Here is a 26,965-nt window from a genome sequence, read left to right on the forward strand (position 1 = left end):
TCTTCTTTTACTTTTTTTTTTGAGACAGTATCTCACTCTGTTGCCCAAGCTAGAATTCAAGGGCCATCATCATAGCTTATTGTAATCTCAAACTCCTGGGCTCACATAATTTTTCTTCCTCAGCCTCCTTAGTAGCTGGGACTATAGGCGTGTCCCACCATACCTGGCTAATTTTCGATTTTTTTTGTTTTGAGACAGAGTCTCACTGTGTTGTCCTTGGTAGAGTACCGTGGTGTCACAGCTCACAGCAATCTCAAACTCTTGGGCTTAAGCGATTGTCTTGCCTTAGCCTCCCAAGTAGCTGGGACTACAGGCACCCATCACAATGCCCAGCTATTTTTTGTTGTTGTAGTTGTTGCTGTTTAACAGGCCTGGGTCAGGTTTGACCTGTCAACCCCAGTGTATGTGGCCGGCACCCTAACTATTGAGCGATGAGTGCTGAGCCTTTTCAGATATATTTATAGAATCAGGGTCTTGCCATATTGTCCAGGTTGGTCTTAAACTCCTGGTCTCAAGTAGCCCTCCTATCTTGGATTTCCAAAGTGCAGGTGTGAGCTACTGCACTTGGTCTGTTGTTCTTTTAAATTTCGCATATCTGATGTTGTGAGATGGGCAGATTAAGATTTTGATTAAGATTCCATTTCTTGGCTCTGCACCTGTAGCTCAAGCGGCTAAAGCACCAGCCACATATACCAGAGCTGGTGGGTTCAAATCCAGCCCGGGTCTGCCAAACAATGACAACTACAACCAAAAAATAGCCGGGTGTTGTGGCGGGCACCTGTAGTCCCAGCTACTTGGGAGGCTGAGGCAAGAGAATTGCTTAAGGCCAGGATTTGGAGGTTGCTGTGAGCTGTGATGCCACAGCACTCTACCCAGGGCAATAGCTGAGGCGCTGTCTCTAAAAAAAAAAAACAAAAAGGGATTCTATTTATCATTAGAGAAATAATTCCATAGTTATCCATGTGTAACTAAAATGTATTCTGTTCAGGGAGTTGTTAGAACTCTAGACAGACAGTAGAATCTCCATAGTTGACCACCTCCTTAAGTTGACCTAATTTTCATAGACCAGACATGCACCACATGTACCTAACATAGTTTTTTATGTTGGCTACTTTGTTATAGTCCCTTGAGTGGTCAATTTACAGAGGTTCTACTGTATTTTATCACTTCTGACTTGCTTCTCTCCATATCTGTATAAGTCAAAGAACACACTCAAAGGTGGAAATACAAATATTTTTGAAGGTCTGTCATTGGGCAGTAAAGGATTAATATTTTAGAAAATATTCTGAGAGTTAAGCAATTCGTGAGGGTGATTTGAATTTTTTGCTCCCTGGACTCTTCTCTGTGTTGAATTCTTATTTGAAGAAAACATGAAATGATGTTATATTTTTCTTTCTTGTTTCCCTTTCCTTTGATGTTCTTTTCTCTGTAAATTTTTAAGGACAACTTTTGGGATTTGAAACCTAAATTGACTCAAGAAGATAAAGCACAGCCTTGTTTAGGTTAAGGTCATAGATTTGCGGCATTGCTGTGTAGAATATCTGTAAGGAAACCTTTGATTGCAACTAACCGGCATTTTTTCCTTTGGGGGCATTCCCAAAGCATGTTTGCCAGCAGTTTTTCCATTAGCATGAACTCTTGTTTATTTTTACCTATTTAAAATTATGTGCAGCCTATCGTAGGTTTGTAGACTGTCAGGAACCTTTGGAAATCACTTAGTCTCAACCTCTAACTTTGTCACTAAGGAACCGAGTTCTATGAAGAGATATAATTTGCCTAAGAATGTCGCTGGTTGCATAGTTAAGAATACATACAGTCAGTACTTGGAGAATGTTGAATGAGTAAATGTATATTGAATAATTTGATGACAGAGTTGGAACTAGAACCCAAGTTTCTTGACTCATAGCCTGAGGTTTTTTTCTTTTATGTTATCCCCCTCTCTCCGTAGCATATGAAAATGTTGTTAGTTCAAACAGATAAATAACCCCACCTTGTCTTCTAACATTATCTTTGGAATATTTACAGCTGAAGGCAGGTACAATGTCTACACAGCGGATGGCAAGTACATCTTCAAGGAAAGAGAATCATTTGATGGCCGAAACGTTTTAAAGGTTAGTATGAAGTAGGATGATTGGAAATTCTTTGACATGTGTCCGAAATAAAGAGAGGAAAACAAATTGTTTTCTTTTTCACAGTAGAGTATATTTTTCTCACGCTTCTCATGAGGATCATTGATTGAAAGGGCTGTTCCAATTTTTTTTCTTTTAATTTGCTAAAGGAAAAGAGAAGTCCTCTTGACACACTGGAGTAGTTGAAATTGGTGATTTAAGAAACAATTAGGTACCCCAACTACTTGGATTGTAGGCATACCTCTGAGTTTGCGGGGTTTTTTTTAAGTGGAAAATAATTGTTTGTCTTGTTCTGGTTGGTTTTTCTCTTTACCATAAAATCACTTTCTGTGGCTTTATAATCTATTTTTACTCAGGAAGAGCCCATGTCCTAAAATATAGGTGGTCTGTTTCTGACTTTTGATGCATTGCTTTTTTATGTGTTGAATTGATCCATGAAATTTTTAAAAAAAAAAGGGGTTCTTCAGGGTTGCATTTGTGTGTGTTGTTCTCCCACAGAGAGACTACATTTTGTAATACTATGTATTCATGATTTGTGCCCTTTCAGATTAACATGCCATTGTTCCTCCAGGTAAAGAGAAACATAAGTTGATACTACTAGAGAAGTTTTTGATTCTTCATTTTATTTGTTCTGTGATGATTTAGGTCAAACATTTTTAAGGCCATAGGTGTTTTTCATTGGTGGAAAAGAGAGCATTTAGTAAATCAGAGTAACCTTTAGAAATGGTTTTCTCTTTTTCTTTCCCTACCCATCCTCCATTCCCTTACCTTGTCACTTCACAGTCTTCTTGCCAAATGTCTAATATAATTGCCTTGCCTCCAATTAATAACATCACTCTTTAGCAGTTGTGAGCGAGCATCTTACCACAAAGACCAGTAGGACATCCTATCACCCATATTGCAGCGCTGTGTTGATTCCTTGCTTTCTTATCTTTTCTCCTTTTGAGTAGCTTTCTTGTTTTTTTTTTTTTTTTTGTAGAGACAGAGTTTCACTTTATTGCCCTCGGTAGACTGCCGTGGCGTCACACGGCTCACAGCAACCTCCAACTCCTGGGCTTAGGCGATTCTCCTGCCTCAGCCTCCCGAGTAGCTGGGACTACAGGCGCCCGCCACAACGCCCGGCTATTTTTTTGTTGCAGTTTGGCCGGGGCTGGGTTTGAACCCGCCACCCTCGGTATATGGGGCCGGCGCCCTGCTCACTGAGCCACAGGCACCGCCCTAGCTTTCTTGTTTTTAAAGTAGCTGTGGGTTTGAGTGGCAGGCTGGTAATGAATTCAATTGTATGATAATTAACTTTACTGTTTTTTCCCAGGTCAAAGTTTTAGTGTGATATGAATCTTTTTCCTCCTCTATTTCCCTTCTTTGGGGATTTTCTGATATCACTGTTAATTACTTTGCTTTTTATTGTTATTAATTTGATTAAGACAGAAAATAGATCAAATGGGGAAAACCGTCATCTTTAGGAGTGATTCAAAGCCAAGTTGGTTATTTATGTATTTATTTTATTAAATCACAACTTTGTACATTGATGACTTTATGGGGTTCAGTGTACTGCTTTGATATACAATGCAAAATGCTTACATTGAACTAAGTAACACATCCATCACAATTATACTCATTTGCTAAGTTGGTTCTTATGAAATTAAAATCGAAGCCTGTGTGTTGGTGCAAGTCAGGAGTGAGGTGCCCTGACATTTGTAAGAGGGAGGTAGTTGCAGGGAACTTATGTGAATAGTGTAGACCTCTCACTTGGTATGGAATTTCTCTTGTTCTGGAAAAGTTCGTTTCCATTTAAAAGAAGCTTTTTCGTGAGGTATAAAACACCCCATTGATGACATGAATGTAGCTCCCTCTAGTGTTGATAAGAAACTGCTCTGGCAGTAGTACTTTACTTAATTCATGCCTAATCAGAGTGTTAGAGCTGGGCCCAGCTACACACTTAGAGACTATTCAGTTCAGTTCCCAACCTTAATCTTTGACATTAGATCTATTAGGTTAAAGTGACTTACCAAAGGTAGTAAGAGTTAGTCGCAGAGTCTAAATCAGAACAAAAAGACTTAAAATGTGCAACTTTAGCATTGTTTCTGCTGTCTCTCATAAAGGTGCTCGGTGCTTAGGTAGAGATCATTAGATACATAGCATTTGAAATTGGGTGTATCTATTGGTCTGAACTGTGATAGTGTCTGATTAAAACCCATTTCATAAATGTTAGGGCAGTGGGTGTGCCAGTTAGTCTAAAACAGTGGCTAATTAAGAATTAGACTTTTGAATTGAATATAATACTAACAGAAATCCATATGAGCTGTATACCATCTGCCAAGACCATTGTCATTGTGATGTAGTTCTACCTTCTAGGAGCTTCTATTCTTGAGGGGCACAGTTGATAGGCAATTAGGATGTAAAATGGTATGGGCGAATTATGAAAGAAAAGTGCCTTTGAACACAGTTATGACACAATGTTCTTTTAAATAGTTTCTAGTGTTTTACTTAGTTCCAGGAAATATAATCTTTCACCTGTGGTCAATCATGGAATTAACTTCTCTTTGAGAATAAAGGTAAATTGCGGGGTTCAGCAGTTTTACCCCAACACAGGAGAGACAATAACTGTATTTGTGAAGTAGCAGTAGTCAGCCCACCTTTTGGCATTATCACAAATAGGCATGTCTTTTTCAATTAAAACAAGAGAACCCATGTCCCCTGCAGCCTTTAAAATACAAAAAGGATTTAGAAACCAGTGTATTTTATGTATATAGTTTTTATACCATATGAAATTATTCTGTTTGGAAAGAAAAAAAATCAATTTCACTAAGAAGATAGGGACTGACATGAAATAAACAGAAAGGTTAAATGCATTGACTGGTAAGGAGCCTGAGCATGTATGTGTAGGATATTAACAGCTCCATAGGCCAAAAATCAGGAATACTGCTGGTGGGAGGCAGGGTTGGGAAAAAAATCAACTTCATCTACTATTCAGAGAGAAACAGAATAAGAAAGAAAGTCATTGCTCATTTCTGTAAGAATTTAATGAGTAACAGCCAATTGCTATTCTACTCCATGAAGAAAATTACTTCTTTTGGCTTGGTATAATATTGTTCTGGGTGCCTTAATAAGGAAAAAAAAAGTCTCTAATGACTTTGAGATGTAGAAGTCACATTTTTCTTTTGTACAGCTTTTTTGAGAGTTGTTGCAGCTGTAATACACTAGTATGTGGTTATTCCTAGTAAAATAAGAATTTTCTTTCCCTAAGAAAGACTTTGAAATAAGAACCGACAACCAAAGAATCATTCTCCTGTGTTATTCAGACCTGAAAAGGAGCAAACATAGTCAATTATGATTTTTTTTTTTTAATCGAAGACTGACAGCTCCAAAAGGAGGATGTGTGAGTGAGGATGACCTAGGCCAAATTAACAGGATGGTGTCCCCTCGGAGAGATTCTGTTTCTCATCTAAGAGATAGCAGCAAAGATGCTCTTTGTATAGCCATAGGCAGTGATAAACTTGTAATTGGAGAAATCATGCTGACCTAAAGACATATGTCAGGAAATAAGTGCTCCCTTCCTAGCTAGGAGTAGGATGGTCATTGCCGGCTTCTGGAGAGAGAAATAATGCAAGTCTGTTTGGGGGACTTATGAAATGGCCTTAAGCAATTGAATCAGTATTCTAAGTATTCTCAGAGTAGATTGAACAGCGGTGCCATATTAATGGTTCAAAAGCGTAGCTTCTGACTGCAGAGGGGAGAGGAGGCATTAGAGCCCTAGTTTTTTTTTTTGTTGTTGTTGTTGTTGTAGAGACAGAGTCCACTGTACCGCCCTCGGGTAGAGTGCCGTGGCGTCACACGGCTCACAGCAACCTCTAACTCTTGGGCTTACGCGATTCTCTTGCCTCAGCCTCCTGAGCAGCTGGGACTACAGGCGCAAGCCGCAACGCCCGGCTATTTTTCTGTTGCAGTTTGGCCGGGGCTGGGTTTGAACCCGCCACCCTCGGCATGTGGGGCCGGTGCCCTACTCACTGAGCCACAGGCGCCGCCCTAGAGCCCTAGTTTGCTCATCAGGGAGGGTGATTTAGGGCAAATAAAGTCACAGTGATGTATTTGGGAAGGAATGAAAATACCATAGGTCCAAAATTGAAGGGCCCTCTAAAAGTGCCATTTCTTTAGACACTTAAAAGTCTTGGAAAATATAAGCCAAGTAAAAGGGAGATGAATTAGTACCTTTTCTATTTTTTTTTTGAGACAGAACCTCAAGCTGTCGCGCTGGGTAGAGTACTATGGCTTCATAGATCACAGCAACCTCCAACTCCTAGCTCAAGCGATTCTCCTGCCTCTGCCTCCCAAGTAGCTGGGACTACAGGCGCCCACCACAATGCCTGGCTATTTTTTGGTTGCAGCCGTCATTGTTGTTTGGCAGGCCAGGCCTGGATTCGAACCTGCCAGCTCAGGTGTATGTGGCTGGTGCCTTAGCCGCTTGAGCCACAGGCACCGAGCCAGTACCTTTTCTATTATATATATATAAAAATCGTTAAATTTAGAGAAAGATGGTTGACAGTATTAAACTATATTAATTTTTAATTACTTTCCCCTGAAAATATGTTTTAAATCTGTTTAGCCACATTTTTCCTTGAAAGACATGAATGAAAGTCACTCAGGTACTTCATTCCTTTTTGCCTTTGCCCATCTCTGTTCTTTAGAGCCTTTATTTATTTACTTATTTATTTATTTTGAGACAGAGTCTCACTGTGTCTCCCTCGGTAGAGTGCTTGGCGTCATAGCTTACAGCAACCTCCAGCTCTTGGGCTTATGCGATTCTCTTGCCTCAGCTTCCCGAGTAGCTGGGACTACAGGCACCTACCACAATGCCCAGCTATTTTTTTTTTGTGTCATTGTTGTTTAGCAGGCCCGGGCGGGGTTCGAACCCACCTCTCTGTGTATGTGGCTGGCGCCTTAATCACTGAGCTACAGGCACCAAGCCTCTTTAGAGCCTTTAAAAGGATAGTTAAAATGTATAAATTTAAATGACATCTTCAATTTATAAAGGAATCTTTTTAAAAATCCCATACTATTCTTTTTTTTTTTTTGCTGAAATACATATATGCATAAAACATGTATGTAATTTTTAATAAATAAGCATAACGTGAACAGCGCATCTACAGCCAAGGTCAAAAAGTAGAACATGCCTCCCCCATTCCTCTTTGACCAACTCTCTATTCAGTCTGTCCAAGGTAATGAAGGCACAATTACATTCTTAAACACTCTAAGTGGAGAGACTAGATTTGAATGATTGAAGTATTAAAAGCATGTTGAAGGCTCAGCGCCTGTAGCTCAAGCAGCTAACGCACCAGCCACATACACCAGAGGTGGCGGGTTCAAATCCACCCTGGGCCTGCCAAACAGCAATGACAACTACAACCAAAAAATAGCCAGGCATTGTGGCCAGCACCTGTAGTCCCAGCTACTTAGGAGGCTGAGGCAAGAAAATCGCTTAAGTTGAGGAGTTGGAGGTTGCTGTGAGCTGTGATGCCACAGCACTCTACCAGGGTAACAACTTGAGGCTCTGTCTCAAAAAATAAATAAATAAATAAATAAAATAAAATAAAGCAGTATTGAAAAGCATTTATTTTTCTTTTTTTCTAGAGGAGGAACAAGGTGAGGTTTAGAACTATGCGGTCACTTAAAAAAATAATAATAAACTTTATTTGTTAGAACAGTTTTAGGTTCACAGCAAAATTGAACAGAAAGTACAGAGCGTTTCATACCCCACCTTAAGAGATTCTCAGCCTCCCTCCTGTTCTTACCCATGTACAACTTCCTCCACTGTTGACATCTGGCACAGACATTTGTTACAATTGGTGACCTGAGGTGATACATTATCACCCACAGTCCACAGTTGACATTAGATTCACTCTTAATTTTCTCTGTTGAGTTCCTATTTTCAATTTTATTGATTTCTGCTCTATTTTTTCTTATTATTTCTTTTCATCTGCTTACTTTGGATTTAATTTGCTCTTCTTTCTAGTTTCCTAAGGCAAAACCTTAGGTTATTGGTTTTAGATTGTTCTTTTCTAGCATATGCATTCAATACTACAAATTTCCCTCTAGGCACTGCTTTTGATGCATCCCACAAATTTTGATAAGTTGTATTTTTATTTTCATTTAGTTTAAAAAAATTTTTAAATTTCTCTTTAGAGTTTGTCTTTGACCCATGAGTTACATAGAGGTATGCTACTTAATCTCCAAATATTTTGGGATTTTCTAGCTGTCTTCCTGTTACTGATTTCAAGTTTAATTCCATTGTGGCCTAAAAACAGATGCTGTATGATTTCTATTCTTTTACATTGATTAAGATGTGTTTTATGGCCCAGAATGTAATCTGTCTTGGTGAATGTTCCTTGTGAGCTTGAGAAGAATATGTAATCTGCTATTGTTGGATGAAGTGTTCTATAGATGTCCATTATATCCAGTTGAATGGTGTTGCTATTAACTACATCCTAACTGATTTTCTGCCTGGTGGACCCGTCTTCACCCATAACAGTGGGTTCATCTGTTTCTTCTTGCTTCTGTCAGTCTCTACCTCATGGTATGTTGACGCTTTATTGTTAGGTGCATCCACGTGAAGGATTATTATGTCTTTTTTGGACAGTCGATCCCTTTATCTTTATGTCGTACTTGTCTTTATCCCTAATAGCTTTCCTTACCCAGAAATCCGCTTTGTCTGAAATTAATACAACTACTCACTTGCTTTTGATTATGTTGAAATGGCATGTTTTTTCCTCCATAATTTATATGTGTCTTTGTATTTAAAGTGAGTTTCTTATGGATAACATGTAGCTGGGTTTTTTAAATATACTCTGACAATCTTTGTCTTTTAACTGTTTAGACCATTGATATTTAAAGTGATTATTGATATAGTTAGATTAGTATACATCACATGTTTTACTGTTTTCTATTTGTTGCCCTTGTTTTTTGTTCCTGTTTTTGCCTACCACACTTTCTCTGCCTTTTTTTTGGCTTTAATTGAGCATTTTATATTATTTATTCTCTCTCCTTTTGTAGCATATCACTTATTATAACTTATACTTCTTTTTGTTTAGTGGTTGGCCTAGAGTTTGCAGTATACATTTATAATCAATCCAAGTACACTTTCTTTCTTTCTTTTTTTGAGACAGAATCTCAAGCTGTCGCCCTGGGCAGAGTGCCGTGGTGTCACAGCTCACAGCAACTTCCAACTCTTGGGCTTAAGAGATTCTTTCTTTCTTTTTTTATTAAATCATAGCTGTGTACATTAATGCAATCATGGGGCACCTTAAGAGATTCTCTTGCCTCAGCCTTCCAAGTAGCTGGGACTACAGGTGACCACCACAACACCTGGCTATTTTTTGGTTGTAGTTGTCATTGTTGTTCAGCAGGCCCGGGCTGGATTCGAACCTGCCGGCTCCAGTGTATGTGGCTGGTGCCCTAGCCACTTGAGCTACAGGTGCTGAGCCACCAAGTACACTTTCAAATAACAATCTGCTTCACAATAGTGCAAATGCCTATGACAACAACACATTCCTAATTCTCCTTCCCTTGTATCATTGCTGTCATTCATTTCATTTATACATAAGCATATGTATATACACACACACATAAGGACACATGATTGAATACATTGTTGTTATTATTTTGAACAATTTGTCTGTTTGATGAATTAATAAAAGTTTTTATTTTACCTTCATTTATTCATTCTCCGGAGCTTTCCTTTTCTTCATATAGATGCAAGTTTCTGATCTATCATTTCCCTTCTTTCTGAACACTGCTTTTAACATTTCTTGCAAGGCAAATCTACTGGCAACAAATTCCCCCAATTGTTTGAGCAAATATTTATTTCTCCTTAAAAAAAAAATTTTTTTTTTTTTTTTTTTTTTTTTTGAGACAGAGTCTCTCTCTGTTGCCCCAGGCTAGAGTACTGTGGCGTCAGCGTGGCTTATAACAACTTCAAACTCTGGGGTTCAAGCAGTTCTCCTGCCTCAGCCTTGCCAGTAGCTGGGACTACAGGAAACCACAATGATGCCCACCTAATTGTTCTTTTCTTTTTAGTACAGACAGAGGTCTCACTTTTTCTTAGGCTGGTCTTGAACTCCTGAGCTTAACTGATACTCTGGGCTTGACCTCCCAGAGTATGTAAGCCACCACACCCATGCTCCTGCAGTTTTGAAGGATAATTTCACAGGATTCAGGATTCTAGGTTAGTGTTGTTTTAAATATTTGACTCCACGATCTATTGCATGGTTTCAGAGGAAAGATTAGATTCTTTTCTTTGCCCCTGTGTAGGGGAGGGACCCCCTCCCAAACTTCTTTCAAGATTTTCTCCTTGATTTTCTGAAGTGCGAATGTAGTATACCTACATATAGGGGGTGTGTGGGTGTTGTGGGTTTTTTATTTTTTTCTTTTTCTTTTTCCATTTATCCTACTTGGTATTCTCTGAGCTTCTTAGATACATGTTTTGATATCTGACACTAATTTGGAAAAATTCTCAGTCTCCGTTGCTCAGTTAGTACTCCCATGTCTTCTTTCTTCTGATATTTCTGTTATGTGTATGATATACCTTTTGTAGTTGTCCCACAGCTCTTGTATAATGAGCTCTGTTTTTTTAGTCTTTGTTCTCTTTGCGTTTCAGTTTTGGAAGTTTCTATTGTTACTTCCTCAAGCTCAGAGAACTTTCCTCAGCCTTGTCCAGTCTACTAGTGAGACCATCAGAGGCATTCTTTATGTTTGTTAACAGTGAACAGTGTTTTTGTTCACTTGCATTTCATTTTTTTTGTTGTTGTTGTTCGAGATGGTCTTACTATGTCGCCCTCCATAGAGTGCTGTGGCGCCATAGCTCACAGCAACCTCAAACTCTTGGGCTTAAGTGATTTTTTGCCTCAGTCTCCCAAGTAGCTGGGAGAGTACAGGCATCCAGCACAAGGCCTGGCTATTTTTATTGTAGTTGTCATTGTTGTTTAGCTGGCTCAGGCCGGGTTAGAACCTGCCAGCCCCTGTGTATTTGGTCGGCTTCCTAACCAGTGAGCTACAGGCGCTGAGCCATTGCATTTCATTTTTGATTCTCTTAGAATTTTCATCTCTCTGCCTACAGTATCTATCTGTTCTTGCATATTGTCTAAATCTATTAAAGTCCTTAGCATATTAATTGTAGTTATTTTAAATTTCTGGGGTGATAATTCAGACATCTCTACCATATCCTGACTCTTGTTCTGGTGTTTTCTCTTCCTCTTCAAATTGTGTTTTTTGCCTTTTTCTATGCCTTGTAATTTTTTTGTTGAAATGTGGACATAATGTACTGGGTGAAAGGGACTCTGGTAAATAGCCTTTAGTGGTGTGATGGTAAGGTGTGGCAGAGGGGGATGTTTTATAATCCTGCAATTATGTCTCAGTTTTTTGGTCAGCCTGTGCCACTGGACTCTGAATGTCACCAGTCTCCCCTCCTTTATGTGGGACAGAATGGTTAGAGGGGCCTAGAGTGGTATTTTTCCCTTCTATGTAGGAGGCTAGAGGGAGCTAGAGTGCTCCACACAGAAGGCTAGAGCCAACTAGAGCTGGGTATTTCCCTTCTCCCACAGGTAAGGCCAGCAGGGGCTACAGTTTAGTATTTTATTATATTTTATTTATTTATTTTTGAGACAGAGTCTCAAGCTGTCCCCCTGGGTAGAGTGCAGTGGCATCACAGCTCACAGCAACCTCAAATTCTTGGGCTAAAGTGATTCTCCTGCCTCAGACTCCTAAGTAGCTAAGGAGCCACAATGCCAGGCTGTTTTTTTTTTTTTTGGCCAGCTATTTTTTGGTTGTAGTTGTCATTGTTGTTTGGCAGGCCTGGGCTGGATTTGAATCTGCCAGCTCTGGTGTATGTGGCTGGCGCTTTAGCTGCTGAGCTCCAGGCACCAAGCCAGTTGAGTATTTTAATTCCCCTAGGTTCGTTAGGCTTTGATAAAACCATAGCAGGTTAGGCTCTGGAAAATAGTTTCTCCTGAGGACAGGCTTTGTTAAAAAGAACAAAGTTCTCTGATTTAAATGGTTCCTTTTTCTCTCTCTGCTGGAAGCAGGAGCAGATTTTTTAGCAGATTTCTCCATTGTTTACTATGAAGATCTGGTAGAAGTCTTGGAGATAAAGTTTATATAGGCAGGGTCCTCCCTGTGACTGGGTCGCCTAGAGTTTTTATTCTCATACTTCTGTGCAGTGAGCCTACAGCAGTTTGTCAATTAGCTAGGCTTTCCTACTCTAGAGATTTCTCCTTGTGAGTTTCTGCTGTGGTTGTGATCCTCTGTATCCACCTGTGTGTGTCCCCGGTTTTGGGGACAGTAGTTTATCTTGTAATCTTACTTTTCTGACCGATCCAAGAAGAATTGATGATTTTTTAGTTCAGCTTTTTACTTATTGTTAGAATGGAGTAGTGACTTCTAAGCTCTTTAATACTGGACCAGAAATCAGAAGTCTTATAATGTTTTTTTTCTTTTTTTTTTTTTGTAGAGACAGAGTCTCACTCTGTGGCCCTCAGTAGAGTGCCATGGCATCACACAGCTCACAGCAACCTCCAACTCCTGGGCTTAAGCAATTCTCTTGCCTCAGCCTCCCGAGTAGCTGGGACTACAGGCGCCCACCACAGCGCCCGGCTATTTTTTGGTTGCAGTTAAGCCGGGGCCGGGTTTGAACCTGCCACACTCAGTATATGTGGCCGGCGCCCTACCGACTGAGCCACAGGCGCCGCCCTCTTATAATGTTTTTTTTTTTTTTTGTAGAGACAGAGTTTCACTTTATTGCCCTCAGTAGAGTGCCGTGGCGTTACACAGCTCACAGCAACCTCCAACTCCTGGGCTTAGGCGATTCTCCTGCCTCAGCCTCCCTAGTAGCTGGACTACAGGCGCCCGCCACAGCGCCCAGCTATTTTTTTGTTGCAGTTTGGCCAGGGCTGGGTTTGAACCCGCCACCCTCGGTATATGGGGCCGGCGCCCTGCTCACTGAGCCACAGGCGCCGCCCAATTATTAATGCTTGCAAAAGAAGACTAGCATTTAAAAGGTGTATTATTTCGGGGCAGTGCCTGTGGCTCAAAAGAGTAGGGCGCCTACCCCATATGCCGGAGGTGGCAGGTTCAAACCCTGGCCAAAAACTGCAGAAAAAAGGGGGAAAAGTTTCATTATTTCACTTAAGGAAGAAAATATTTTTTAAATTATCCAGTTTTTAATTACATAACACTATATTATATACTGTTCTTGAAAATGATTTCTTAGTTGAGACCTCTTTAGATTTTTTTCCTCAAAACTCAAAGTTTTCAGAAAGTCTTTTTTTGTTGTTGAGACAAAGTCTCCATTTGTTACCCTTGGTAGAGTGCCGTGGCGTCCTAGTTCATAACAACCTCAAACTCTTGGGCTGAAGAGATCCTCCTGCCTCAGTCTCCGAAGTAGCTGGGTCTTCAGGTATTTACCACAATGTCTGGCTATTTTTTAGAGGTGTGGGGTCTCACTCTGGTTCAGGCTGGTCTCAAACTCCTGGGCTCAGGCAATCCATCCTCCTCATCCTCCCAAAGTGCTAGAATTACAGGCATGAGCCACCCAGAAAGTTTTTCCTTTAATGTCTGTCACTAAATGTCCTACTACACTATGGTAGAAAGATAAACAATAGCAAATTGAATTTAGGATAAAGTTACTGTCTCTTGAGTTTCACCATAGCTATAGTATCCATTTTATATTTCTGTGACTTGAAATTTGAATCTTATTTAAATAAGATCACTAAGCATATGTCCTATCCTCTGGAAGCTCTTAATGCTTACAAACTAAATGTACTTGGACATCTTATTATTTTGTGATAGGTTTTTTTTTTTTTTTTGTAGAGACATTGTCTTACTTTGTCACCCTCAGTAGAGTGCTGTGGCATCACAGCTTGTAGCAACCTCCAGCTCCTGGGCTTAGGCGATTCTCTTGCATCAGCCTCCCGAGCAGCTGGGACTACAGGCGCCCGCCACAACGCCCGGCTATTTTTTTGTTGCAGTTCTGCCGGGGCCGGGTTTGAACCCGCCACCCTCGGTATATGGGGCCAGTGCCCTACTTACTGAGCCACAAGCGCCGCCCATTTTGTGATAGTTTTTATCTATGGTATTGAAAGCAGTTACATTATTCTTCACAGTCACATGAAATAGGCAGTTATTAGTAAAACAAACATATAACTTTATGCATGCAATAAATAGTTACATTTGGAAAATAAAAATGTTATAAAAATTTTGTTTTTAATATCTTATATAAAAATGTATTTTATTTTAGAGTATATGACAGTCCTTGAAAATTACGTATATACACTCACACATACATATATTCCATCAAGTATTAGAAGACGAAATCAAGGAAACGTCTGGCAAATGTTGGAGATAAAGAATATGCAGGAACCCCAACTATTAGGGTTCTAAAAAAAACAAAATACTGAGAGCCTGAGGCCTTGAATTTGGATGAAGGAGGCTCTGGACTGGTAGTACTTTCAGACATGTGGCAGTAGCAAACAGAAATTCTCTCTGGAAGAACGTATCACAACCTTCTGTCTAAAAATAGTTCTTCAAGGAACTTTTCCTGAAAAATAACCAGTACACAGTCAAAGATGATTAGGCATATAAAAAAACAGTCTCAATAAACAAGTAGATTTCCAAAAGGTGTAAATATATGACATACTAGCGTTATCAGACTTGGGCTAAAAATAACTATGCCTACTGTGTTAAAAAAAATCAAAGCCAAGTTTAAAATTTTTCTCAGGGAATTGGGAACTATAAGAAAAAGCAATAGTACAGTTTTGAAAATGGACTATATAGAAATGTTAGAACTACAGAATGTAATAACTGAAATTAAGAGCTTATAGATGGGGCGGCACCTGTGGCTCAGTGAGTAGGGCACCAGCCCCATATACTGAGGGTGGTGGGTTCAAACCCAGCCCCGCCTGAACTGCAACCAAAAAATAGCCAGGCCTTGTGGCGGGTGCCTGTATTCCCAGCTGCTCTGGAGGCTGAGGCAGGAGAATTGCGGAAGCCCAAGAGCTGGAGGTTGCTGTGAGTCCTGTGACGTCATGGCACTCTACCGAGGGTGGTAAAGTGAGACTCTGTCTCTACAAAAAAAAAAAAAAAAAAGAGCTTATAGATGGATTTAGCAAGAAAATAGACATACCTGAAGAGGGAAATAGTGAACTGGAAGTGAGGTCAGAAGAAATTATCCAGAATGCTTCAGGGACAAAGAAAAAGATAAAAAGAAAGAAAATAAGAGACATGAAAATAGAGTGTGAAGGTCTAACATACATTTAATTGGAGTGAATCCTGAAGGAGAGGAAAGAGGGAATAGGGCATAGCTGGTAAAAGATATCAATTAAATTAAAGAAGCCCAGTGAATTCCAAAAGGGAGTTCTGTTAAGTCAGTTTATCTTCCCTACAACTTGTGACTGAATCATTAGCATTATTTGAGCCCCAGCAGTTTTTAGACTAAATAGTTAAAATTTATTGGCAATATCCACATTACAAAGAAGAAAAAGTAGGAAGTTCGAAGAATGCTTTTCTTAAAGTAGGTTATTTAAAAAGAAAGAAGGATAAAGGTATGCAGGAATTCTTTTATTATTATTATTATTACTATTATATGTAAGCATAAAACTATGTCAAAATAAAACATTTTTTTAAGAAAAGAAGAAAAGATAGACATGCACTTGGGAGCTGAATAGTACACGTAACCATTTGTGAAAAGCTACTGTGAAGAAAAGTTTGTCAACTTCTTGGCTGTGTCTTCTTGCAATGCTTAAAATAGATACAGCTTTTATTAACTGTTCATCTTGCCATATAAATTGAACCATTTCATTTCAATGGATATAAGAATTTAATTGATGTAAGGAACAACTTCCTAATTGGAATGTTTACTATTAGAGCAAGCTCCTAAGAAGATAGCTGCATCTTTCATGAGAATATTTTTTGTTTTAAGAAAGAAGAATCAGTTTCTCTAATCTGATTAGATACTAAGAAGGTATTCTTCCTCCATTGTCTCTTTCAAACTAGTCCCTATTTATTCTCTCTCATCTCTATCATTGTACCAAAACAATACTGTAAAAAGTCATCAATAGCACCCATTTGTTCAGTGCCTTGACCTATTTCACTTTTGCCCCAGTCACCACATTGAAAGTATTAAGCTCTTTTCTCTTTCAAATGCTTTTTTCTCCTTCCTTGCTTCGGTGTCAGTTGGCTCTTCTGGTTTTCTCCCTGCCTCTGTGTATACTTTTTTTTTTTAAATTCACTCTTTAATGTGGTTACTCCCTAAGGTTTTGTCCTTATCTTTCGCTCTCTCTCTCTCTTTTTTTTTTTTTACTGCTGACTTTATCTGTCCAAATTATACTCATTCTTCAAAGTCCAATAAAGGTATTATCTCCTCCTTAATGGTAAGGGCCTCTCCACCTCTCCGCTCCTTCCCTCCTCTCCCTACTTTGTTGTTTTTTTTATTATTTTATTTTTCTTTTTGGGACAGAGTCTTACTGTGTCCTCCTCGGTAGAGAGCCGTGGTGTCACAGCTCACAGCAACCTCACAGTCTTGGGCTTAAGCTATTCTCTTGCCTCAGCCTCTCAAGTAGCTGGAACTACAGACGCCCACCACAATGCCCGGCTATTTTTTTGTTGCCTGGGCAACAAGAGTCCCGCTCTGTTGCACCAACTAGAGTGCAGTTTAGGGCCAGCTAAACAACAATGACAACTCCCTACTTTGTTTAGAGACCCTGTATGTGCCTCTAGTGCTTAGCAGGGTCTTGCACCTGGCAAACACTCAAGAAACTTTTTTGGATTGATTAATACTGTTTTCCACAGATACCAGATTTCAGAAGGGCAGAAGAAAAAGATTTTTTGTAATGCATCATTAGAAGAACACTACGTTTGCCAGCAGTGATATTTTTTTGTCCCATACTTCAGATCATGAATTCTTAGAGCCCATCCACAAAATGGCTTCCCATCTAGTTTTTGCATGGCCTTCAAACCATGAATGATTTTTACATTAATGGTTGAAAAAACATCGAAAGAAGAATACTGTAATGTCATGATGTGAAAATTGTGTGAAACTCAAATAAATAAAACTTTATTGGAGTACAGCCAGGCTCATTTGTTTATACATCATTTGGCACAATTGAGTAATTATGGTGGAGACCATTTTGCCACCTTTATGGCCCTTTATGACAAAAGTTTTGCTGAACCTGTTTTAGAGATTAGAGTTTAGTTTAATTTTATTTCACCCAGAACACTTCTGCTTTTATTTTTATTTATTTTTTTTTTTGGTGGTTTTTGGCCGGGGCTGGGTTTGAACCCGCCACCTCCGGTATATGGGACCGGTGCCCTACTTCTTGAGCCACAGGCACCACCCGAACACTTCTGCTTTATGATTAGTTATAATGCACTTATTTTATAGGCCCTTAAGATAATTATGTCATAAAGATTATGTTAACAACAGTCTTATTGAATTTGTTTACTTGATACTTTTCTAGCAAACGTTTATTTCTTTTTTAAAATGAGATTACTCAATTCAAGACGGAGAGCCCCAAATTAAACATACCTAAAGCTCACATGCACAATCCTGCATTAACAAGTAAAGTTCATTTCTCAATTAAATTTGATTGCAGCTTTATTATTCCATATAGCAAGACTCAGCTGATAGGGATAATAATGAGTTTAAGTTTACGTTTAACTTTCTTTAACTTCAGAATACATCCAAAATTAATTGTGTGCTTCTCTGTGGTGCTATGCACTAACTTGAAACGTGAACAGTTATTTCTTTTGCAATGTCACTTAATGCCTTATTACAGAATATATTAATGAAAACTACTGAGTGAAGAATAAAGAACAATGAACTTATAACTCAATTTTGCTAATTGTAAAGTTAGCAAATTTCTGTATATCGGAAAAATACAAAGTTTAGGAAAGAAATTACGATGTCTTCCTGAAATCTGGGGGCTGTTACTTTGATGCATTAGTGATAAGGTATGTTTCTGCATTCATTCTTGATGATTAAAAAACAAAACTCATAAAAACAAGAAATTACAGAAAATTATTAGGGACTTTTTATATTTTGCCAGTAATAGAAACAGCATACTAAGGATATGAGGGTGCTTGGGTAATTCCTGAGAATATCAGATATGGGAAGAAAAAGTGCAGTTTGAAATGCTTCAATTTGGTTTTGTATCTTCTTATGTTAGTCTGTTTAGGGGGTGGGGGGAGGAAGATTGAAATCCAAGCAGCGTTTCACCAAAACTTATCCTCTGATTGTTTTTTTTTTTTTGGCAGGGTGGAGGGGAGACAGAGTCCTGCTCTGTTGCACCAACTAGAGTGCAGTGGCATACTCTGAATTTTTTTAATGTGTTACTTTACCTGGAAAGTGAAGTCTTAAAACACTAATGAGGACACCCAAAGATATGGCTGTCAGTGAAGTGAAAGCATTGTTAAAATGAAACTGGAAAACCAGCAATTGACTGATTTTTGACAGAAGCCAACATTCATTCTGGAAAGATGCACTTTCGTTGGTCTGTTGCTGTCTGTTCCTACGTGATGTTGTTTTCTCTCTGTGCTCTCTTTTGAATTCATGTTCATAGGTTATTCTTCTCTGCAGTGGTACTGGAATACTTCCATGTGCTGTCTTGGCTCAGGCAGGGAATGATGAAAGGGTATGAAAGGGTCTGGCCAGCACAATAACAAGAAATAGGCCATGGTTTGGCAAAGGCAGTGAAAGTAGAAAAAATTAAGAAAGTAACATAAAATTTCTTAAAATCATTTCTCTTTCTTACTAGAATGAAAAATAAATATTTAGTAATGTTTATTGACTACTTACTAAATATAAAATACTCAGCTAGGTGCTTGCTTGGTATATTTGAGGAAGGGGGAATATTCAGTTATCTTTGATCTCTGTGATCTTATTCCTATGAATTCTTTGAATGGGCTGCCAGTTCTCTCCCACTACCCCCTCAAGGTGACAAGGTCTCACTCTGTCGCCCAAGCCGGACTCAGCGGTGTGATCACAGTTCGCTATCACTTTGAACTCCTGGGCTCACATGATTCCCCTGCCTTAGCCTTCTGAGTAGCTGGGACAACAGGCCTGTGCCACCACACGTGACTTTTTTTTTTTATAGAGACAGATTGGTCTCGAAATCCTGATTTCAAGTGATCCTTCCACTTCTGCCTCCCCAAATGCTGGAATTATAGGTGTGAACCACTGCACCTGACCCTGCCTGTTCTTATTGTAGGAAACATTCATCTTTTCAAAGTATTATATTTAGGTGTCTGTTCATGTTATTTTAGGTATAGTTTGCTGATGAAATGAATTGGGTTATGGTTTATATTGTGATAAAATATACATAAGATTTACCATTCTAACCATTTTTAAATGTACAATTCAGTGTCATTAAGTACTTTCATACTGTTGTGTAACCATCACCACTATTTATCTCCAGAACTTTGTCATCATCCTAGATTAAAATCCGTACCTGTTCCTCCCTTCCCCAGCCCCCAGGAACCACCATTTTAGATTTAGTCTCTATGGATTTGACCGTTCCAGGTACCTCATATAAGTGGAATCATATATCTGTCCTTGTGTGTCTGGCTTGTTTCACTCACCATAATGTACCATGTGTTAGGATTTCATTTCTTATTAAAGCTGAATACAGTTCGTTTGTATGTATATAATTGTGTGTCTTTAGCTATAATGTAAACAAACCACTAGCAGAATGTAAATCTGGGTCCAGAGATGGGGACAGGCACTATCCTCTTTGAAGTAGACTGTTGATAGAGACCAGACCAAATGAAACCATGTTAGATTGGGTGGCTTTGTGCTGACGATGTCTAAGTGTTATTCCAAATATGAGAGGACTGGTGGAAAGAGATAAAAGACAAGAATGAAGTCCACTATGCCATGACGTTGTGATGTCTCCTTAAGAAATTATGCCCTCTTCCCCATATCCCAGTGATGAAAGAATTTAATGCTCAAGTGTGAACATTATAATTGCAAATTAAAAGTGAGAAAACAGGCTGGGTATGGTGGCTCATGTCTGTAATTCCAATACTTGAGAGAGCTGAGGTGGGAGGATCATTTGAGTCCAAGAGTTGGAGAGCAGCCTGGGCAACATATCAAGACCCCATCTGTGCAAAACAATTTTTAGAAATTAGCCTGGTGTGTTGGTACACACTTACAGTCTTAGCTACTCAGAAACTTGGGGCAGGAGGATCATGGGCTGCAATGAGCTATGATTGTGCCACTACACTCCAACTAAAAAAAAGTAAGAAAACAGGGTATAAATCAACCAGAACTCCAATTCAGAGTTAACTTTTTCAGTTGTAGGTTAAAGCATTGGTAACAGTTTCTTAAATTATGGTGACCTTGCTACTCCTCTGGTATTCTTAAGGATGATGGCTTCATCTCTCTTCCAAGGCCCTTTGTTTATTTGACACCTAGCCCATGTCTTTGCAGAGGGGAAGGAGGCCATCTGAACTAGATTGTGGAAAAGTGTGTGTCCAATCTATAAAGCTTTATGATCCTCTAAAGGCATGTTTCCTACAGTTCTTTTCTTTTTTTTTTTTATTGTTGGGGATTCATTGAGGGTACAATAAGCCAGGTTACACTGATTGCAATTGTTAGGTAAAGTCCCTCTTGCAATCATGTCTTGCCCCCATAAAGTGTGACACACACCAAGGCCCCACTGTTTCCTACAGTTCTAACAGAGGACGTGGTCTAATGAGGTTACTTAGTTGAAAATAACTTAGTTGATAACATGTAGCAGCCTCTCTCCCATCTTCCACAGAGCCATTCCAAGCTTCCTGGTTATTTGGACAGCTGTTACTTTTGTGTACACAAACTTTCTGTTGTCTGATATTGCTGAGGGACCTCTGATTTGCTCTTGAACTTCTGGATGCTGTTTGCTTGTTGAAGTTGGGATGGAGATGAGCAGAGCCTGATGACTTGTTTCCTCCTCTCACACTCATTTTTTGCCTGGCATAACAGTCAGCCCCTTTATGCCCAGCCTCCCTAAAGCCCCAGGACAAGGAGGAATGTCTCTGCTCCTGGCCCCTGTGCTCCCCTGCAGGGAGTCATTTCTGCTGACTTGTGCTTCCTTTCTCCCCTGTAATAAAAGATCCAACACTTATCTTCTGTTGCATTTGCTGGCGGGACTGTTATGAATAATGCCTGAGGGAAGATGACCAAACCAGAAATAAGAGCATTAAAAAAGCATTCTTCTAAGAGAGAGAATTTATCTGTAGAAACATCACCCAGATTAATTCTGAAAGGGTACCTGCCCTGGGGGTTGCTGGTCACAGGCTTGAGGGGTCTGTGCCAGCCAACAAGCTGCCAGGGGCGGTTTTATCCTGGTAAAGCAGTAATGTCCATGCCCTGTGGCTAGGCTTTCTCAGGAGGGCATCTGGCAGGCGCTGAATCTCAGCGGTCACCTCTGATGCTGACTGCGTGCTAGAAAAGGGCAGAGTGTGCTGCGTGTTCCCAGACGAGGTGCAGGTTCTCCAGGCGTGTCGGTACAGCCTCTTCTCTCCCTCCCACTCCCTCCCACATTTTTTTTTCCTTGCTACTTTTCAAAATTGAAAGGCTCTGCAGGGAGGGGAAGCCCCTTGGCATTTTGAATATTAGGTGCTCAGCAGAACTGCCTGGCATCCTGTTTGTGTATATTGGTTTTAATTCACTTTCTAATAGGTCATTTGGCCTTACCAGCAGCCTTAAAATTGATAATCCTTACATCAGCAGTGAGGCTCAGGCCAAAATCCAGAAGTGCAGCCCTGAGTGCTTATTTGAAGGAAGTTTTAAAGCCTTCCTTTCCTGGCTCTGTCGGGCTTCTGCAGGGTGCCGCCTTGGTCAGCTCATGCTCCTTGTGAGCATTCCTCATGCCATCTCAGTGGAGAGGGGACTTGGGCTTGGGGACACACAAACAGTTTGGTACTGTTTTAATGGAGACAAAACAGGAGTGGCATGCTGATGGGTCGAAAAGTCACAGCTGTGCAATAGCAGCCGTTATTGCTGCTTCCCTAGCAGGGACAGTGAGAATGATGATAAAACTTCCTCCTCCCACATAACTGTCCTTGACCTTGCTCCTGGAACTGAGGTGCCCCCAGGCCGTCTAGAAGTACATTATGTCCTCTTTGTATTAGCTATTGGCTCTCACAGCAAAGATCACTGCAGATTGAGGTTTCAGATTAAAAGTGGCATCTTGGGCAGAGTTAGGGCTGTATTTGGAGATGACTCCAGGATAGAAACTACTGCCCACCACATTGTCTTTTGTTCTGAAATAAATGTTCTGATTTCCGTCTTTAAAAATATTACAGACTTTTGAGAACAGATAATGACTTCAGAGCCCGATGGCTGTCAGAATTCCTAATAAACCTCCTTTTTTCTTTTAAGGAACTTCTACTTTTTGGTTCCTAGAAGGAATGATGCATTGGAGATTATAGTCAGTGAGTCACAATAATAATCGGTGCTCAAAGTCCCATCCTATCATTTATCTTACTGTCAGTGCAGACCTTCCTTGTATTGTCCCTGTTTAAAGATAGAGAAATAGGGAGCGAGGATAGCTCTGTAGTCACTGGTAGGAAAACACTAGAGTCTCTTTGTCCTTTCTCTGCTGTAGAAAAGAAATTCTTATTTTTCCTTTCCAGATGATAACAGTGTGTGTGTGACTTTGTGTGTCTGAGTGTAGAGGAACATGGCTTACCTTACTGTTAGGAGGCTCAATTATGTTCTCTTGTGATGATATTTAGGAAGAATCCTTAAGGCTGCACCGTATGTGAATATTTTTTAAGCACGTAGGAAGGGCGTTTTGATCCCAGGTGTGGTGGGTCTCTGGTTTCTTCTTGCCTCTTCATACCTCTCACATTTGCTGTCTTCTGAAGTAATCTCATAGTAGAAATCTGGCCTAGAAGAAAAATGCAAGGTATGGGAAGGCTTGAGAATTTGAATTGCATGATAACTGGGCGGAAACTCAGAATCATTTTTTTAAGGTTTGGGGGATTTCAACAAAAAGAACTTTGAAACAACCTATTCGTGGGGAAACAAAATCTTATTTCTGATTCTAATTCTAAGTGTGATTAGTAACGTGACATAGAAGAGCCTTGTTTTTTTTTTTTCCCAAAATCTATTATATTTTTAGTCTGGTATTCATGTCTTTCTGTTCATTACCTAAAATCTTATTAATCTTACCTATAGGCCTCTTTCATGAACAATGCTTCTGAAATATGCCATTATTTGTTTTATTATTTTCTTTTTCTTTTTTGAAGTCTCTGTTACCCTGGGTAGAAGGCAGTTCCATTATCATAGAGCATAGCAACCTCCAACTCCTGGGCTCAAACTGTCCTCCTGCCTTAGCCTTCCAAGTAGCTAGGACTATAGGCATGTACCACCACACCCAACTAATTTTTTTCTCTTTTTTGGAAGAGACCAAGTCTAATTCTTGTTCAGGCCCTGGCTTCAGGCAGTCCTTCTACCTCAGCCTCCCAGAGTGCTAGGATTATGGGTGCTAGCCACCACGAAGGCCCCAGTTTTGTTGTTTTTCAATTAGGATCTTCTGCGTGGTGACTATGGCTCAAGGAGTAGGGCACCAGCCCCATATACTGGGGGTGGAGGGTTCAAGCCCGGCCCTGGCCAAAACTGCAAAAAAAACCTCAAAACTTAGGATCTTCTAAGAGCTGTGATTATAGTGTTTCACATCATTGTTTCTCATTCTCTGCTGTTTGACAGCATTTGCGCAGCCTAGGGATGGAGCTTCTTCCCCACTTGGCGTTCTTCATCCAGGTTTGTTATTCAAATTGAGGGGCACATACAAGCTACCCTGTGGACGTGGCCTTCTACTGTCCTGTCCCCAGAACTCTTAATTTAGTCTCCCATTGTTAGTGGTCCTAGCCTGTCTATGTTTCTTATCTTTTAAATGGGGCTAAGGATAATAATAATAATGCTACGCTCTTGTTAACATCCTAGTAATTTTTTGAAGAGTTTGTGAGCTGGGCTTTGTAAAACACTTTTAGATTCTTAGATGAAAGGTGTTTTTAACTACCACAAGGCTTCCTAATGCGGGTGCCTTCCCTAAGATCTCAGAGTACTTGTCAGACTGTCTTCCATTCATCTTCATACCATCCCTGATAAGGAAGTAGGTTGGTTAGCATCACTATTAAGTAAAAATAGTGTTATTACTGTTATAATACTTTTATCTGCAAATGGGGTAACTGTGAAAAACAGAAGTTGGTAAAACAGATTATGGAAGAAAATCACTGAGAAAACTTCAAAATATCGTGCATTTGCTATTGCTGTTCATTCTACTTTGGCTTTCCAAGTCTAATTACCATACAAGAAAACAATAGAAAGCATCCTTCTTGGGGAGAAGTGGAACCTGGTGTATGTTTCTGAATGCTTACCGTAAGTGAGCCACGCGTACTTATTTTCATTTGCACCAGATTCTGTTCTAAGGTTTAGTTTAACCCCTGTATACCAAGAATGACTGTAAATTTCACAAGGACTTACATATTTTGAATCTTCATTTTAGACAAAGCTAAATTTCTTGTTACTCAAGAAATAGTTGGGACAGAAAATAGTTCACTGAGCCCACCCAGCCCAAGAAATAGATATTCTTTTTTCTTATTTTGTGTCCCCCTGGGTAGAGTGGAATGGTGTCATAGCTCACAGCAGCTTCAAACCCTTGGGCTCAAGTGATCCTCTTGCTTCAGCCTCCTGAGTACTGGGCCTCCAGGCACTGGATGTGACAGCCAGTTCGTTTTTTCTGTTTTTAGTAGAGATGGGTTCTCGCTCTTGCTCAGGTTGGTCTCAAACTCTTGAGATCAAGCAATCTACCACCCTAAGCCTCCCAAACTGCTAGGATTACAGGCATAAGACACCATGCCCAGCCTTAAGAAACAGATTTTCTTAAAAGAAGAATCTTTGAAGAATGTGACCACTAACTTTTTCTAAGATTAAAGAGTGAATAATCTAAGATTAAAGAATGAATTAAGCCTCATTTCAGAAGCCAGATGGGCAGGCACTCCCAACACATTCTTCATTGTGCTGTTGGGATTGGCCGTTCATATGGTTTTCTAGCTTTATGTCACAGATACGAGAAAAGAAGGCTCCTTTGCACCTTCTTCTTTGCCTCTGTCTGAGATTATCAGTCGCATTTTGCAGGCTTGTCGCATTTGGAGTTATTTCTGGTCTTCAGTGGTTGTGTCACAGGGCATAGGAGGAAGGAGCAGAAGGCCTGAAATGAAAGCAAGGAAAAATGACCACAGTGAGCCCTTAAATCTTGCTGTTTGTTTTCTTCCAGTGTATACTGCCACATTACCAGAAATCAATAATTCCCTCTGTGTTCTCCCTAGGAAACAGACATGTACAAACTAGCAATGATAGGCTTCACAGATCATGTGAGCAGGGGAGAGCAGGATGGTTGGATTTTATCTTGCCGTTCTTTGTCAGGGAAGCTTTGGTTTTGACCAAAAATTTTTTCATCTCGATGGTCCACATTTCTCTCTTAACTTGGTGATAGGAAAAGTTTGTTAATTCCCTCCTAAAGGTATTATGAGTACTAAATCAAGGATAGATAGCAGCTCTGTGCATAATACTTTTCGTATGTCATATTTATACTACAGATGTTTTAAATTTTCATCATAAGTCATCTAAATCAGTACTTCTGGGCAGCACCTGTGGCTCAGTGAGTAGGGTGCCGGCCCCATATACCAAGGGTGGGGGGTTCAAACCTGGCCCCGGCCAAACTGCATCAAAAAAACAAATAAATAAATAAATCAGTACTTCTTATTTACTAGAGATTTCACAGCTATTGGGAGTCTTAAATTCTGTTTTCATTTCCTCATCGAATATTTATAATTTTTGTTTTGTTTTGTTTTTTTTAAGTCTGACTCTCACTTTGTCTCCCAGGTTTGAGTGCAGTGGCTTGATAGCTCACTGCAGCTTCAAATTCCTGAGCTCAAGTGATCCTCCTGCCTTAGCTTCTTGAGTAGCTAGGACTACAGGTGTATGCCACCATGTAATTTTTTAATTTTTTTAGAGACAGGGTCTCTGTGTCACCGGGGTGGTCTTAAACTCCTGGGCTCAAGAGATCATCCCACCTCAGTCTCTCAAGTCACTAGGGTCATACCCATGAGCCACCGTACTCAGCTCTCTCTCTCTTCTTTTGAACTTGTAACTAAACCTTTTTTTTCTTTCCCCATTCAAATACCAAATTAAATGTAGCCTTTTTGTTGATTTGCACTTATTTTCACCCAGAATTCAATTAAAATTCTTGCAGCTGAGCTATAGCTAGTAGATTCTTAAACCTAGTCCATGAAAAGGTAGGGATAACAGGTGACAGAAAGGGCTCACATTTCAGTCTTTGGGAGTTGTCTGTGTTGTCTGCGGCAGACCTGCTCACTGTGGGTTACTGGAGCCATGTTAGGGCTGAGATTCTGGAGTTAGGCTACATGGTTGTGAATCTCAGTTTTCCACCATTATTTTGTAGGAAAGGAAAGATTTCTTTTTACACTCATCACTAGGTTCATGGCTGAGGCCCTATAACAAAAAATGAGATTAACAAGAGAAAAGCATACAAATTTATTTAATGTTTTACATGACACAGAAGCCTTTAGAGCAGCAGTTCTGGTTCTCAACCTGTGGGTCACGACCCCTTTGAGGGTCGAATGACCCTTTCACAGGGGTCACCTAAGACCATCCTTCATATCAGATATTTACATTATGATTCTTAACAGTAGCAAAATTACAGTTAGGAAGTAGCAACGAAAATAATTTTGTGGTTGGGGGTCACCATAACATGAGGAACTGTATTAAAGGGTTGCAGCATTAGGAA

At 39.9% G+C, this 26,965-nt stretch overlaps 1 protein-coding gene across 5 annotated transcripts in view; it reads left to right on the plus strand.

The window, feature by feature from the left end:
• The window catches only part of ASCC1 (activating signal cointegrator 1 complex subunit 1), a 126,441-nt gene that overhangs the window by 94,600 nt on the left and 4,876 nt on the right, over positions 1-26,965 (plus strand). For all 5 annotated transcript variants that reach the window (XM_053586227.1, XM_053586226.1, XM_053586223.1 and 2 more), the window contains one exon: positions 2,026-2,111. In XM_053586227.1, coding sequence (XP_053442202.1) covers positions 2,026-2,111 — 86 coding nt within the window. The remainder of the gene's footprint in view (positions 1-2,025; positions 2,112-26,965) is intronic.

This window comes from Nycticebus coucang, chromosome 3 (genome assembly GCF_027406575.1).
Source record: "Nycticebus coucang isolate mNycCou1 chromosome 3, mNycCou1.pri, whole genome shotgun sequence".
Classification (NCBI taxonomy): Eukaryota; Metazoa; Chordata; class Mammalia; order Primates; family Lorisidae; genus Nycticebus; species Nycticebus coucang.